At 59.8% G+C, this 12211-nt stretch overlaps 2 protein-coding genes across 3 annotated transcripts in view; both read right to left on the minus strand.

Moving 5' to 3' along the window:
- Positions 1 to 6334: 6334 nt before the first annotated feature.
- SLC25A1 (solute carrier family 25 member 1) lies at positions 6335 to 9695 on the minus strand. Its single transcript, XM_030336531.1, has 9 exons — positions 9504 to 9695; positions 9056 to 9163; positions 8797 to 8896; positions 8580 to 8718; positions 8019 to 8103; positions 7772 to 7876; positions 7452 to 7567; positions 7290 to 7363; positions 6335 to 7068 (listed from the first exon to the last, which is right to left on the minus strand). Exons 1-9 carry the CDS (start codon positions 9586 to 9588, stop codon positions 6954 to 6956), a joined length of 927 nt encoding a protein of 308 aa, XP_030192391.1. The 5' UTR covers positions 9589 to 9695; the 3' UTR covers positions 6335 to 6953.
- A 571-nt stretch (positions 9696 to 10266) lies between these two features.
- The window catches only part of CLTCL1 (clathrin heavy chain like 1), a 103150-nt gene continuing 101205 nt past the window's right edge, over positions 10267 to 12211 (minus strand). Inside the window, exons 31-33 of one of the 2 annotated variants that reach the window (XM_030336530.1) lie at positions 11611 to 11686; positions 11022 to 11061; positions 10717 to 10805 (exon numbers count right to left, since the gene is read on the minus strand). In XM_030336530.1, coding sequence (XP_030192390.1) covers positions 11042 to 11061; positions 11611 to 11686 — 96 coding nt within the window. In that variant the 3' untranslated portion in view covers positions 10717 to 10805; positions 11022 to 11041. Of the gene's footprint in view, positions 10806 to 11021; positions 11062 to 11610; positions 11687 to 12211 lie in introns of both variants that reach the window. The other variant, XM_030336529.1, reaches the window with a different exon arrangement.

A 12211-nucleotide genomic window follows, 5' to 3' on the forward strand; every position in this document is an offset into this window, starting at 1 on the left:
TCTGTGGTCTTTCAGCCCCTGGACTCTGCCACTTCTGTCCATCTGCCCCATTGGCCTCTCCCTGCTCTCCTGCTGCCCAGGCTCCAGGTCAGCTCCTCCAACAAGCCGAGCACATAGCCAGCTTGACCTCTCTCAGCCCCACCCTGGGGCTCAGAGGGGCCCTTCCTGCTCACCCCACCTGCAACACTGGAGACCTCAGGTCCCCTTCCCCTGCACATGCTCCATCAACAATCCTAGACGACACTGGATGCTCTCACTTCTGTTTTCCACACTGAAGAGCAGACCCGGCTGCTTCCAGGACTGGTCAAAGCTGGTCAGTGCAAAAAGAGAAGGGCAGTTGGGGGAGCAGGGCCTTTGGGGGGTCGGGAGGTGTTGAAGGAGTATCAGGGGCCATGGGAGGAATAGATCTGCAGATGAGCTGTGAGAGATCATTGGCCTTGGACAGTCAGAGACTGGAGTGCAAACAGGCCTAGCAAGGTCCAGGGTGGGCTTGGGAGTTAGGTTTCAGCAAGTGCAAAGATGGTGTGGTGTCAGAGGGGAGGGAGTATGCGGTGGCTCAGCATCCAGCAGAGATGGCAGCCAGGGTGGAAGCAGGGAGGGGGTCCTCAGCACAGCTCAGGGCTGGGGAAGGCAGACTCAGAATGGAGGTCAGGAGTCTGGCTCCTTGAGGCAGCACCCCTCTCTCTTTCTCCAGCCTTTCCTCCTACCACCCCTCCCCTTCCAGGACCCCCTTTCTTGCCTCCCTCTCAGGCCAGGCAGACAAGGCCATCAGGATTCCCCTGATTGCTTTCTTTCATCCCGGTGCCTTTCTCTGCAGCAAACGCCGCTAATGCCTCCTTTATCACGGAATTAGGGGATTTAGGGCCGATGGCACAAAGAGGCCCTCGATAGCGGCCGTAATCAAACGCCAATCGGCCTGATCTTGAGCGGGATGGGGAAGAAAGCGAGCGCCGGGGATTAGCGCGGAACCGAGGCCGGGCCGGTTAAGATAGTATCAGCGCGGCCACGGGGCTGGAGCCGCCGGGAGGGCCTGGCCGTGGCCGAGGAGAAAGGCCGGCTTAGCTGCTCCGCGCCAGGGATTCTGAAGCCATTAGCGGGGATTAGCGCCTGGGTTAATCTGCTTTGGCAGCTCAATTGTCAGCAGGGAGCGCGAGAGTGGTGGAGGACACCTTTGGCTGGAGTGGCCACGGGACCTCTGCAGTCCAGGCCCAGAGGCTGGTCTTGGTTTCCCCAGCTGACTGAGCTAAGCTTGGTTCTGAGGACCAGAGGGAAAGATGCACACCCCATCAGGACAAAGGGCTAATGCATGGACCTGGCTCATTTGGTGTAAGTGGAGCCAGGCTTTTGGCTCCAGCCTTCGCCTTTTCCAGGCCTCTTGGGAAACCAGGGGACACAGTCCCTGACCATCCTTTCCTCCCTGGCCACCCTTCTCTTCTGTCCTTCCCATCTTGTTTGCTGCCTCCGCCATCCCTCAACCTCTGGCCTTGATCACCCCTTGGGAGCCCTGGGTGACAGCTTCCCCACTGAGTTTGGGTTCCTTAGAAAAGCACCCTCCCCATCATGCATGGCCAGGAAGCAGGTCAGACTGTGCTGATGGAGATAGGTGAGGAGCCACTGCTTGCAGACCTTCCATCTTTCCTTTAGGGGTCCCTTTTCAAGGTATGGATCCCTGAGGGGCTTATTTGCTGATTTAGTCATGACTGATGTGATGCCACCTGCTGCCTCCCCACAGCTTATCTCCAGCCCCTTCTCACTAGCTGAGGCAGGGTGGGACTGTGTAGGCATGGGCCTCCATAGATCAGTCCTTTGTCTCTGCTGGGGTTTTCCCCTCTGAGAAACGGGGCTGACTGAGAAGAGGAAAGGTCTGGCTAGGAGGCATCGCTGTACAGTTGTGCAGCCTGTACTCACAGGTTCCTTCTGTGAGGAGCCCCCCGTCCCCCCCCCCCCCCCGTCCCCATGCCCCTTCCTGGGTTGCTAATGAACAGGCCCCTGGAGTGGGAGACTCAGAGGGGTGTCTCTGACCATAGGCCTCCTCCTCCTCCATGGGGATGCGGCAAGGACGCTGTCTTATAGGAGTCCATGGCTGGCAACAGATAGCTCGTCTGAAGCTGGCCAGGCAGGCAGGATGGGGAGGGAGGTGGCAGTGGAGAGGCTGGTGGAGCCCTCTTGGTCGCATCCCCTGACCCTATCCCCTTTCTCATGGCTGAGAATGGGGCATTGAAGTAAAAAGATGCAGAGGGAGGAAAACACACAGTCGAAAGTCCTTTCTTCCTTCACTTGGCAGACATCTCACCAGCCCAGGCTGTGTGGAGTGGACACGGGTGAGCCACATGGGACTTCCTCACGCGCTACTATGTCAGCAGCCCTCGGCAGCGTCCAGCGTGGGCAGTCGGTGGTGGCCGGGTCTGGCGCTTCAGTGACTCGGGAGTGGACGACGGTGGTTGGGCTATTCTCACGCCTAGTGTTGGGGGGCTGCAGGAGAGGTTAGGGCAATGGCAGTGAAATACAAGGGCCAGGGACTGGTGGCAGTGACCTCGATCCGCCTCCGGACACCCTGGCGGCTCAGACAGCACAGCCGACAGAAGCCGCTGGCACGTGCCGCGCCCCCCGGGGAACGCGTGCGCGAGCCTACGCCAGCCGGGAGCGCGCCCGTGACGCCATCAGTAAGAGCCGCACTGACTTCCGGACGCGGGTGTTCTCGGCCTCCGGCAGCCTCGGCTCCTCTTTGGGCGCGTGCGGCGTACCCTGCTCTCACTGCCTGTCCTCGGGAAACCTCCTGGGTACTTTTTGCGCCCAGAGGCCCCTGTTCCCGGACCTCCCAATGAGGAGTGCTGAGAGAGGCCCTGATGGGTCTGCGGCCTTTAGCAGCCTGCCCAGGACGCAAACGAGTGACCATGAGTGTGGACCTTCCTCTCGGCCCTGGCAAGCACAGCCACTTTCCCGTGACCTGGTCTGACCGGCCAGATAAGCCTCCGAGTCACAATTGCGGGCAGTTTATTTACCTTGACCCCATCACAGCCCTGGGGCGGGGCGGGGTGGGGGGTGTAGGTCCTCGCCAGGTCATCGGCGGCGTGGGTGGGAAAGGCGCTGCGGGCTTCGGTCAGCCTGTGTAAGGGTACCCAGGGACAGACAGACTGGCCAGAGAGCTTCGGCGACCCCAACCCGATCAGCGTGGGAAAACTGCCCAAAGCCCCAGTGTCTTCAGTGCTTTTCAGCCAGGAGTTGGGTGGCAGGCTACGTTTGAGCACCGCTTAGGAGCAGAGGGGGTGGGATGGTTTATCCCTTGAAGTCATTTCAAGGAGAAGACACCCCTGTGGCCGAGCCTCCCAGGTCAGGCCTACTTAGTGTAGGATTAAGTGGGAGGTGGGTGTGGCCTGCCGGGAGACAAAAGTGACAGCGGTTGGGGAGGGTCAGGGCCTGACCCAATCTGAGCCGGGAAGGCGGGGCGGGGAGTTTGCCCTCAGGGATATTTGCCAGATAGGAGGGGAGATACAAGACCACACCAGGGGCCACCAGGTTTTCCTTGGGTCACGCACATTGTTGGTCTAGGTCGAATTCATTTACAGTCCTGAGTGTCGTCTGTGGCCCTCCCATTGTTCTTTCAGGCATTTCTTCATTGTGCATGCATCTCTGTCCTTGTCCCTGGGGTGTTCAGTCCCTGTTCCCAGATTTTGATGTGGCAGGAGATTCTTAGACCCCCTGATTCTGTGCCCCTTACCAAAGACCCTCGTCCAAGGAATCTGCAAATATGTAGGAAGTAAAAGGACAAGAAAATACTCTGGCATCCTCAACTGAGATTGTGTTTGCTATAAAGGCTAAGGGCACACCCCGAAAAAACAGAATTCTCTTTGTTCGGTAAAAGGAGACAGACCTATTTGTCAGTAGTGACTGGCTTTCTTGTGTACTAAACTCTGATTGCCATTCATCACCTACACAAGGACATGGAAAAATCCAGGGGATGCCTGTGCAGTAGTGGCAGGGGTGGCCGGTGGGTTCAAGGAAGCAGGGAGCAGGGAAGACAGCTGCTTGAGGGCCTCTGACTAAAGGGTGAAGAACACTCATCTTCAGTCTCACAGTGGTGAGGACAGTGCTGGAGGTTGGCCAAACCTTGCCCCAGGAGTAGCCACCACCTCAACCTCTGCTCCCTTGCCTGGTCTCTGAGGCCATTGTCCCTCCTGGACACATTACATTATGATCCCAGGCTTGAGGCCATTGTAGATGGTGAAGGCTGCTTGTGGCTTCCAGCCAGGCACAGAGGCTCTGGCTGTGGATGGGATATGGAGGAGTCTCCACACTCCTCAGCTTACCTCTCTGATATGCAGACCCAGCCACCTCCTGGGGTTCCCTCCCCCCCCCAGCCCCCTCCCCCACACCGCTGGTCTGTGCGTCTGTTTGTGGAGGGCCAGGCTGGAAGTTGAATCTGTTCTACCTCCCAGTTACTTGGAAGATCTGTACACATCTCTGCCCCTTTGCCCCCATTACCACAAGGGCAAGGGGCAGCTGCCATCAGCCTCCTCTCTGCAACTTATGAGGTCTTGGTTAAATGCAGCTGGGCTCCTTCCAGGTCCCTGCCTGCCTATTCAGCTGCTCTCTGCCTGCTCACTTCCCTCCAGCCTTGCTGGCCTTCTCTCAGCCTGGACACCACAAGCACTTTCCTGCACACAGGATACCCCTCCCCTCCTGTTCCCCTTCCCTCAGGTCTTTGCTCCAAGAACTGAGGCTGCCTACTAATTCAGGTGATAAATGAAGGGGGTGGGGTTGCCTCCACCAGGGTGGGTGGCTCTTTTGTAATCACAGCCCAGATCCAGTTTAGTCTTTTCTGGCTGGGCTACCTGCTGTCCATGTAGTGCTGTGTGACACAGGAGAGGAGACTTGGACAATTGTTCATGGGTGGGAGTCCACATGCCCTACTGTCAGTGCAGCCTCAGCCCCATCCTCTCCGTGAAGGGTGAAGGGGACAGGCCTCTGGGATGCTGGTGTGCAGTCAGTGAATGGATACCATTCCTGGAGGTCACTATTGAGGTCACTGAGTCCCCTCAGGGCTCAGCTGCTGGGATTGGCCTGCTCTAGAAACTCCTGGAACTTCTGCAAATAACTTCCTGTAACCCCAAGAAAAAAAAGCTACATGTTCAAGGGTTTACGGTGTTAGACATTGTTCTAAGCACCTTATGGGGATAGGGTGGGTTCTTCTGTCAACCCAGTTCATATTAGGAAACTGAGGTTAGGTGACTTGCCCAAAGTCGCATAGTGACAAAATGAGAAGCCAGGGGTCTTTCTGTTCCCTACCACTGCCCAAAGATGCTGCCTGCTGTATATCTTCCTAGCCTTGGTGGCCTGTGCCACAGGCCAGCACTACCCATCACAACAGCAAAGTTCCTGAGGCCCAGAGCCAGTGGCTTATGGCTGAGCCTGCATGCCCTGTGTGTGGGGAGACAGCCTGTGGCCCCCGTGGGCAGGCAAGCTTTGCTGTGGGGCCCTTTCTCCTCAGTGGTGGCCAAGATTGGTTTCTCCTGAGAGCATTGAGTGTGCACAGCCAGTCCTTCAAAACTGTTTCCCTTGTGCCCCCTAAGCCCACAACTGGCCCTCAATCTGTCCCAGATCTCCTGTATCCCCAGAGTCCAGGGATCTGGGTGTTGTGTAGATTGTGGGGGTGGGACACTCTCCCCTTAAAGGAGCAGCTCTAGAGACCAGACCTGCTTACTGACAGTCTCTGTTGACAAGTTATCTCCCAGTCTGAGCCAAACCCTTGAATGACTCTTACCCATGGATCATTTGGACAGGAAAGTGCCTTCTGCCCCCACACAGCCAGGGGCCCTGGTTTATCCCATCCTACTGTAGGGTCAGCCAGGGTAAAGGAGTGAGGAAAGGCCCCCTGCTCAGAGACTCAGGGGACCAGAAATTGGATGCCCCAAGCACTTCCCCAGAAACAGACCACTTCACAGAGAAACCATGGCGGAGGTGGGGGGGGGGGTGGGGGGGGGGTGGCACGCCCAGCAGCACTCTCTCCCAGACTCAAACCCTGGTGTGGGGCAGTTCACTCTGCCCACTCAGTGCTGCCTTCCAGGTGACCCTGAGGGCATGCCCACCCGCTGACCCTGCAGGACCTAGCTCACAGGCCATAAACATGGCCTGGACAGAGTCTAAATGTTTCTTGGTTTGATGGTGCCAGGTCTCTTGGGGGCTAAAACTGGCCATAGCTGGCTTACCCACCGGCCTGCCTGCTGCCCTGCTTCCTTGTCAGTGTCCTCAGGTGAGGGGGTATGCCTGCTCTTTGCAGAGGCAAGGCCGTCATTATTCACCTGTGCACAGATGGGCCCACACAGGGACAGGAAGCTACAACAGGATCCGGTTTATTCGGCCTTGGGAGGGTGGTCCTGAGAGTGGCGGGTGCCACCCTGTCCCGGGCAGAGGGAGGGCCCAAGGGCCAGTTAAGGCCAGTGGCGGGAGAAGCAGGGGGCACATAGCCCCTGGAATGCGGCGAGGCCAGGCCGAGGCCCGGAGGCAGCTGTGGTAGGCCGGGACAGGTGCCCCTGCTGCCCAGGGTGGAAGGCACCGGGCTGGGACCGGGCCATGGCTACAGGGCCGTGGACCCAAGCCACATGGGCACCCCGGGGAAGCGGGGCACAGGGTCACGTGACACAGAACATGAAACACAGGCACACGGCTCATGAGTAAGCACATGGACAAGTGGGCACAGATTCACAGGCCAGAGGGTCACCCAGCCTTGGCCAGACACATGGACTCAATGGTGGTGTCATACACACCACAGGGGACACACGGCACTAAGGGACATGTGGACTCAATGGCTACAGGGTACAGACCCAGGCCACGGAGTGCAAGGAATAGGGAAAAGGGGCCTTTTGGCACGACTGCACTGGAATCGTGAGACGAGGGCAGTGGGGACTGGTCTGGAGGTGCCTGGGGGCAACCCCCATGCAGACCCCCTAAGGGACTCAGTCTGTCTTCCACACTTTGTTGAGAAGCTTCACCACTTCATCATAGATGACAAACACGATGGCCACATCCAGGCAGACCCGGCCCAGGCGGGGGATGGTGCCCTTGTAGAATCTGGGGTTGGGGGGAGGTAGGAGGTGAGGAGGCAGAGGAAGTACAGCGTGCCTCTGGGCAGTGAGGGTGGGTCCTGACATTGGAGGGACAAGGGCAGGAGCCTAAAGGTAAGGAGCCCTAGGGGATAGCCTGGGGCTGGCAGCAGGAATGGGGTGAGGCCTGCTTAGAAGGCCAGGGAGGGTCTGGGGTGGGGACCACAGCCCTGCCCCTCCCCCACTCACGCCTTGAGCCCCTCATTCCTCAGGATCTGCAGGCCACAGTCCCATGTGTTCCGGTATTTGTGTGCCTCCAGGCCCTGCAGGACAGCAGCACAGCACAGGGCTCAGTGGCTAGCCCAGCCCCTCGTAGCAAACCCTCCACCCCCTTCGTGGTCCCACCCCCACCTGCATCCGGGTCTTGATCACATCCAGAGGAGTGTTCCCGAAGACACTGGCTGCGCCAGCAACAGCTCCAAACACTCCGGTGATCAGTGGGTTCATGGGCTTGTTGGGGTTGTCCCCTGGATGTGGGTGGGGGTTGCAATCAGAAAATGATGGGAGGGCAAAAGGGAGGGTTCTTTAGGGCTGGGAGGAGCATGGACCAGAGCCAATGAACATGGGCGCCCCAGGAGGCAGGGTCCTGGCAGAGAGGACTGAAGAGGAAGAGCCTAATTCAGAGTGGTTGGAGGTGGAGTCTTGGGGCAGCGGACCCAACAGATACATACCTCTGTACCAGTTGCGCAGGGAGGTCATGACGAAGAAGCGGATGGCCTGGTTAGACCCCTGCTTCAGCACGGTGGCTGTGAGGCCCTGGTAGGTCCCCTTCAGCCCTAGGGGCAGGTAGGCATGGGAGTCACACTGGGGCCTTCGTGGGGGAGTGGCACACCAGAGCACCAAAGCAGGAAGGGGAAGTGCAGGCCGGCCTGGCCAAGGTACCTGACCCTACCTGAGGAGGAAGACATTACAGCTCACCTTGTTCCCGAATAATCTCCCTGACCCCATGGAAGAATCCTCTGTACTTAGGGTTTGGGGAGGTCTGGTCGTGGATGAACTTCACCTGTGAGAGGGAAGCAAAGGCACTGGCTTCCAGGACGCCACTGAAGGGCATACCTGGCCCATTGGCTTGCGGGCCCAGGGCCCACAGAGATCAGACCAGGGCTGGCGATGCAGCTCTTCACCTGGAAAGAGCCACCCAAAGCCACCGAGGGACACAAGGCCCCAGGAAACAAGAGGGTTGGCCTTACTAAAGAGTCTCTGCAGTTATGTTTGCTGGTATTTGCCACAGCTTAGGCAGTAAACATGTGTTATCTTATGCTTTCTGTTTATAAAAGCTTTTTAAAAACCCTAACGTCAGTTGTCCCATTGCCTTCAGGACAGAGTCCAGTCTCCACAGGAGGCCCTTCCTGCACACTCTGCCCAGCTTCTGCAGGGCACTCTCTACCTCCATGGTCTTCATGGAGCACTAGGGCAGGATGGTCCCCGCCACCCCATCACCCCTCTGCACACCTTATCACCTGCTGAGACCCTCCCCACCTTTATGGTCTCCATAGGGCACACGACCACCACGGCTTCAGCCACACCGGCACCCAGGCCGCACAGCAGCCCCCGTGTGCTGTCCAGGCGTCCCTGGGGATCTCGCATGTGGTTGCTGAGGAACTCAAACATCCCGAACCTGGGAATGGGAGGCAGTGGGATGAGAAGGGCCGCAGTCGCCGGGATGCCCTCCCTCGGCCACCGGAGACCACCTCACCTGACGGCCGCTTTGGGGATGGAGCCGTAGAGCAGGGAGCTGAGGCCTCGGTACAGGCCCAGGACGCCATGGCTGCGGACCGTCTGCCGCACGCAGTCCCCTGGAGGAGGGGGCGTTCAGCGACCCTCTACCGCCCTAGAGACCACCTTTCGCACCTCCCCACAGCCCGCCTCGTTTGCCCCCCGAGCGCAGGGCCTGGCCGTGCCCTCCGGGTTCCAGCCCTCTCGGTGCCGTCCCCTGCCAGCAGCCCTCTACTCACCGATGCCCCGGTACCGCGGCGGGTGCGAGCGCTCGTCCAGCTGCAGCTGTGTCTTTACATATTCGGTGGGGAAGGTGATGCAAATCTCGATGCCGCCCGCCAGGCCGCCTGCGGGGACCAGAGACCCGGACCCTGAGACCACCGTCTGGCGGTCGGACTGCCCCGCCCACCGCCGCTGGCGCCTCGGCCCCTCCCCCGCCCCGGACTTTGTCCGGCTCCTCTGGTGTAGGGGAGGCCCGGCAGCCTCCCCCACCCCACCCACGTTGTCCTGGCTAGGCTCGGCGGGACGACCCGCAGGCTGAGTCCCCACGCTCTGGCTGAGGACCGGGGCCGCGCCCCCCGCCCGACCCGGAAGTGAGGCGGGGCCTCGGCGTCCCGGGCCCACCCGGAAGCGCGGCGGGGCCGATGGAGTGGGCAAGCCGGGGGTCCGCGTCCCGGAGGGGCCCACCTGCCAAGATCGCCTTCCCTGGGTGCGTCAGCTTGGCTTTCCCAGACGCGGGCGCGGCGGCCGCCAGAGCGCGGGGCGCGGCCATGGCAGGCGGGGAGGCGGGGCGCCCGGCGTCGGCTTCGGGTCCGAGCCTCCGGCTCTCGGCGTTCGGTCGGCGGCGGCGGCGGCGGCGGCGACGACAAACGGTTATGGCCCGGGGGGCGGGGCGGTCGCGTCAGCTCCCGGGCTCCGCCTCGCGTGGTCCGAGCCGGGCCCCGCCTCCAGCCCGCCCCGTTTTGCCGGCCGGGAAACTGAGGCCGGGGCGGGGCAACCGAGGCAGGCGCCTGGGCGGGGTCGACAGCCCAGCCAATAGCGGAGCCCAGGGTCCTTGGGAGGCGGTGCTGTGCCGGGCCTGGAGCTGTGGGTCAAGGTGCAGTTTCTAAAACCCGCCCCGGCATCAGGCAGAATCCGGCACGAGAAGGAGCAGGTCTCATTGCATCTGCCTGAACGACCGGATCCCCGGTTGGGGGTGGAGAGAAGGGCCGACCCACCCCCGGGGACACAAGGAGCTAGCCCCATCCCTGAAGTTTGGCATTCCCACACCCGACGGTCTGTGAGGCTACCACTCCCGCTACGGGATTTGGAGCTCCGTGCAGAGCTCGCAGGAAAAGACCCCCAATATACCCTGGCTATCTCCCCCTGGGCAGACGCAGGTTCTCATCCCCAAAGAGGCCCAGCCAATCTTTTGTCCCCTGCTACCCACACCAGCACCAAGCAGGGAAGCTTTGCCTTGATAAACCGACTTTAATATTCATGATCAGTAGGAGGCTCAGAGCTAGTTAGAAGGTTCGTTCATTTGGGTCTGCAGAGTGGCCTGGAGGGGGCAATTCTGCCAGTGCTGAGTGAAGACCAGGTGTCCCTCCCACCAAGGGCAAGAAATCCTCGGGGAGAACGCCCCAGGAATGCCTGGCTCCAGCCAGAGGACCTGGAGGCAGAAGTCCACCCAAGTTGGTCTTCTTGGGCAGTGTCTCCCCTGGCCTCCTCAGGGTATTCCGGATGGCTAAGAGGCGGCCATCCCTGGGCCTCAGCAAAAATAAATAACTTCCAGGTGTCCCTGCCTCCCATCAGGGTCCTCTGTGCTTCTGCAGTGACATGCTCCTTGAGGTTAATAACCCCGTAGAGGCATGTTGCCGCTGAGCGCCCACTACACGCTGAAGCCGTACACAGGAGGCTGGGCGAAGGCAGGTGCAGCAGCATATCCATAGGGGAAGCCAGCAGGGGCAGGGCCTGCAGCAGGGCCTGCTGTCAGCATCAGCTGCTGGCCTGCAGAGGGAGAAGCAGAGGGTGAGCAGAGCTCCTGCTGCCCAGGAGAGGACAGGGGCCCAAGGAGCAGCGTGGCAGACCAGCCCTGACCACCCAAGGTTCAGGCACTGGAGAACAGGTGCCTGGGGGCAAGGACAGTGGGAGTTGCTGTTGTGGGGCCAGCCACAGAGGCTGGCCAGGCTAGAGGGTAAGCTAGTCCCAAAATGGGACACTTACTTAGCTCAACTGGCTGGGTCTCAATCATGCCCATCAAAATCTAAAAAAACCAGATTGACATTAATGGTGGTGGTGATAGGGGCACAATGACCCTGAAGAAGACACAGTTGGCAGGAGACTTGAGACCAGGCTCACATGCTGCGTGCTCACCACACCCTCAGGCCTTTGTTAGTCCTGCAATGCACTCCAGAACCCAAAGCGCCTTGGTGCAGTGGACACCAACCAATTTGTCTGCTCAACAGCCAGGCCATCCAGGCAGGCTCTCAAGTCAAAGCCACCAGCAGCCTTGCTGCCTGGGACCAGGCAGAGCAGCACACAGCAGCGGCTCAGAGTTGGGCAGTTGCTAGGCACAAGGAACAGGCAAGGGCACCCTCACAGAAGGCAGGTGCTCTCAGAAAATGGAGGACAATGGCCATGCTTCTTCAACATTCCTGGATACACTGACCTTCCCCACACCCAGCAGCCATGTGGTCCTTCTGTCCCCCACCCTGTCCATCCCCTCTCTGATCTGAAGCCCAGTCAGGGAATCACTTTCCCTACTCTTCCCTCCCTAGGAACAGGGGACTAGGGGCAATGGGGTGCTACCTACCAAACAAGAGAGGGGCGGGCTCCACCACATGTTCCTCTTGCTTGCGTAGGCTCTCCGAGGCATCCAGTCTGTCTACCTGCAAAGAGGCAAGAGCACTCGAGTGCCTGCCTGACAGGCTGCCTGTAGTCTGGGCCAGGAGGTGAATGTGGGGCCGGAAGGCAAATACACAGCCACCAGGAAAGTCAGAGCTGAGGGTGGTTACAGGGCAGATGCTATATCTGCAGTGACCCCTGATCCACAAGGTGAAGCCTCTGTAACTGGGTAGACATGGAGTGCCCACTGGGGCCCTGGTGACCCCTAACTGCTATTCCAGCCCAGTGCTTTCCAAGTGGGCACCTGGCTGCTTGGTGCACCAGAGCAATGGCCAGTGACTGCAGGCTGCACATGCAGCACAGCTCACAGGGCTAGGTTCTCCTCTGGATACAGGGGCACTGCCAAGACAATGTAGCACTTCTTACATCCAGCTAGTCCAGGCTGCCCACCCCTTCAGAGGAGACCAGTCACCTGATATCTGGGACATCCCACCTGGCAGGGAGGATGTGTCACCTTAGAGGTGGGGGCAGGGACAGCCATCAGAGGTCAGGCTGCTTCCCTGCTCTTC

The sequence above is a fragment of the Lynx canadensis genome, chromosome D3, assembly GCF_007474595.2.
Source record: "Lynx canadensis isolate LIC74 chromosome D3, mLynCan4.pri.v2, whole genome shotgun sequence".
Taxonomy (NCBI): domain Eukaryota; kingdom Metazoa; phylum Chordata; class Mammalia; order Carnivora; family Felidae; genus Lynx; species Lynx canadensis.

Coding starts and splice junctions, on each gene's coding strand:
- SLC25A1 (XM_030336531.1), bottom strand. CDS start 9,588: ATGGCCGCGCCCCGCGCTCTGGCGGCCGCCGCGCCCGCGTCTGGGAAA. Junction 9,164..9,503: donor AGGGAAGGCGATCTTGGCAG/GTGGGCCCCTCC, acceptor TGGTCCCCGCAG/GCGGCCTGGCGGGCGGCATC. Junction 7,364..7,451: donor TGATCAAGACCCGGATGCAG/GTGGGGGTGGGA, acceptor GCTGTCCTGCAG/GGCCTGGAGGCACACAAATA.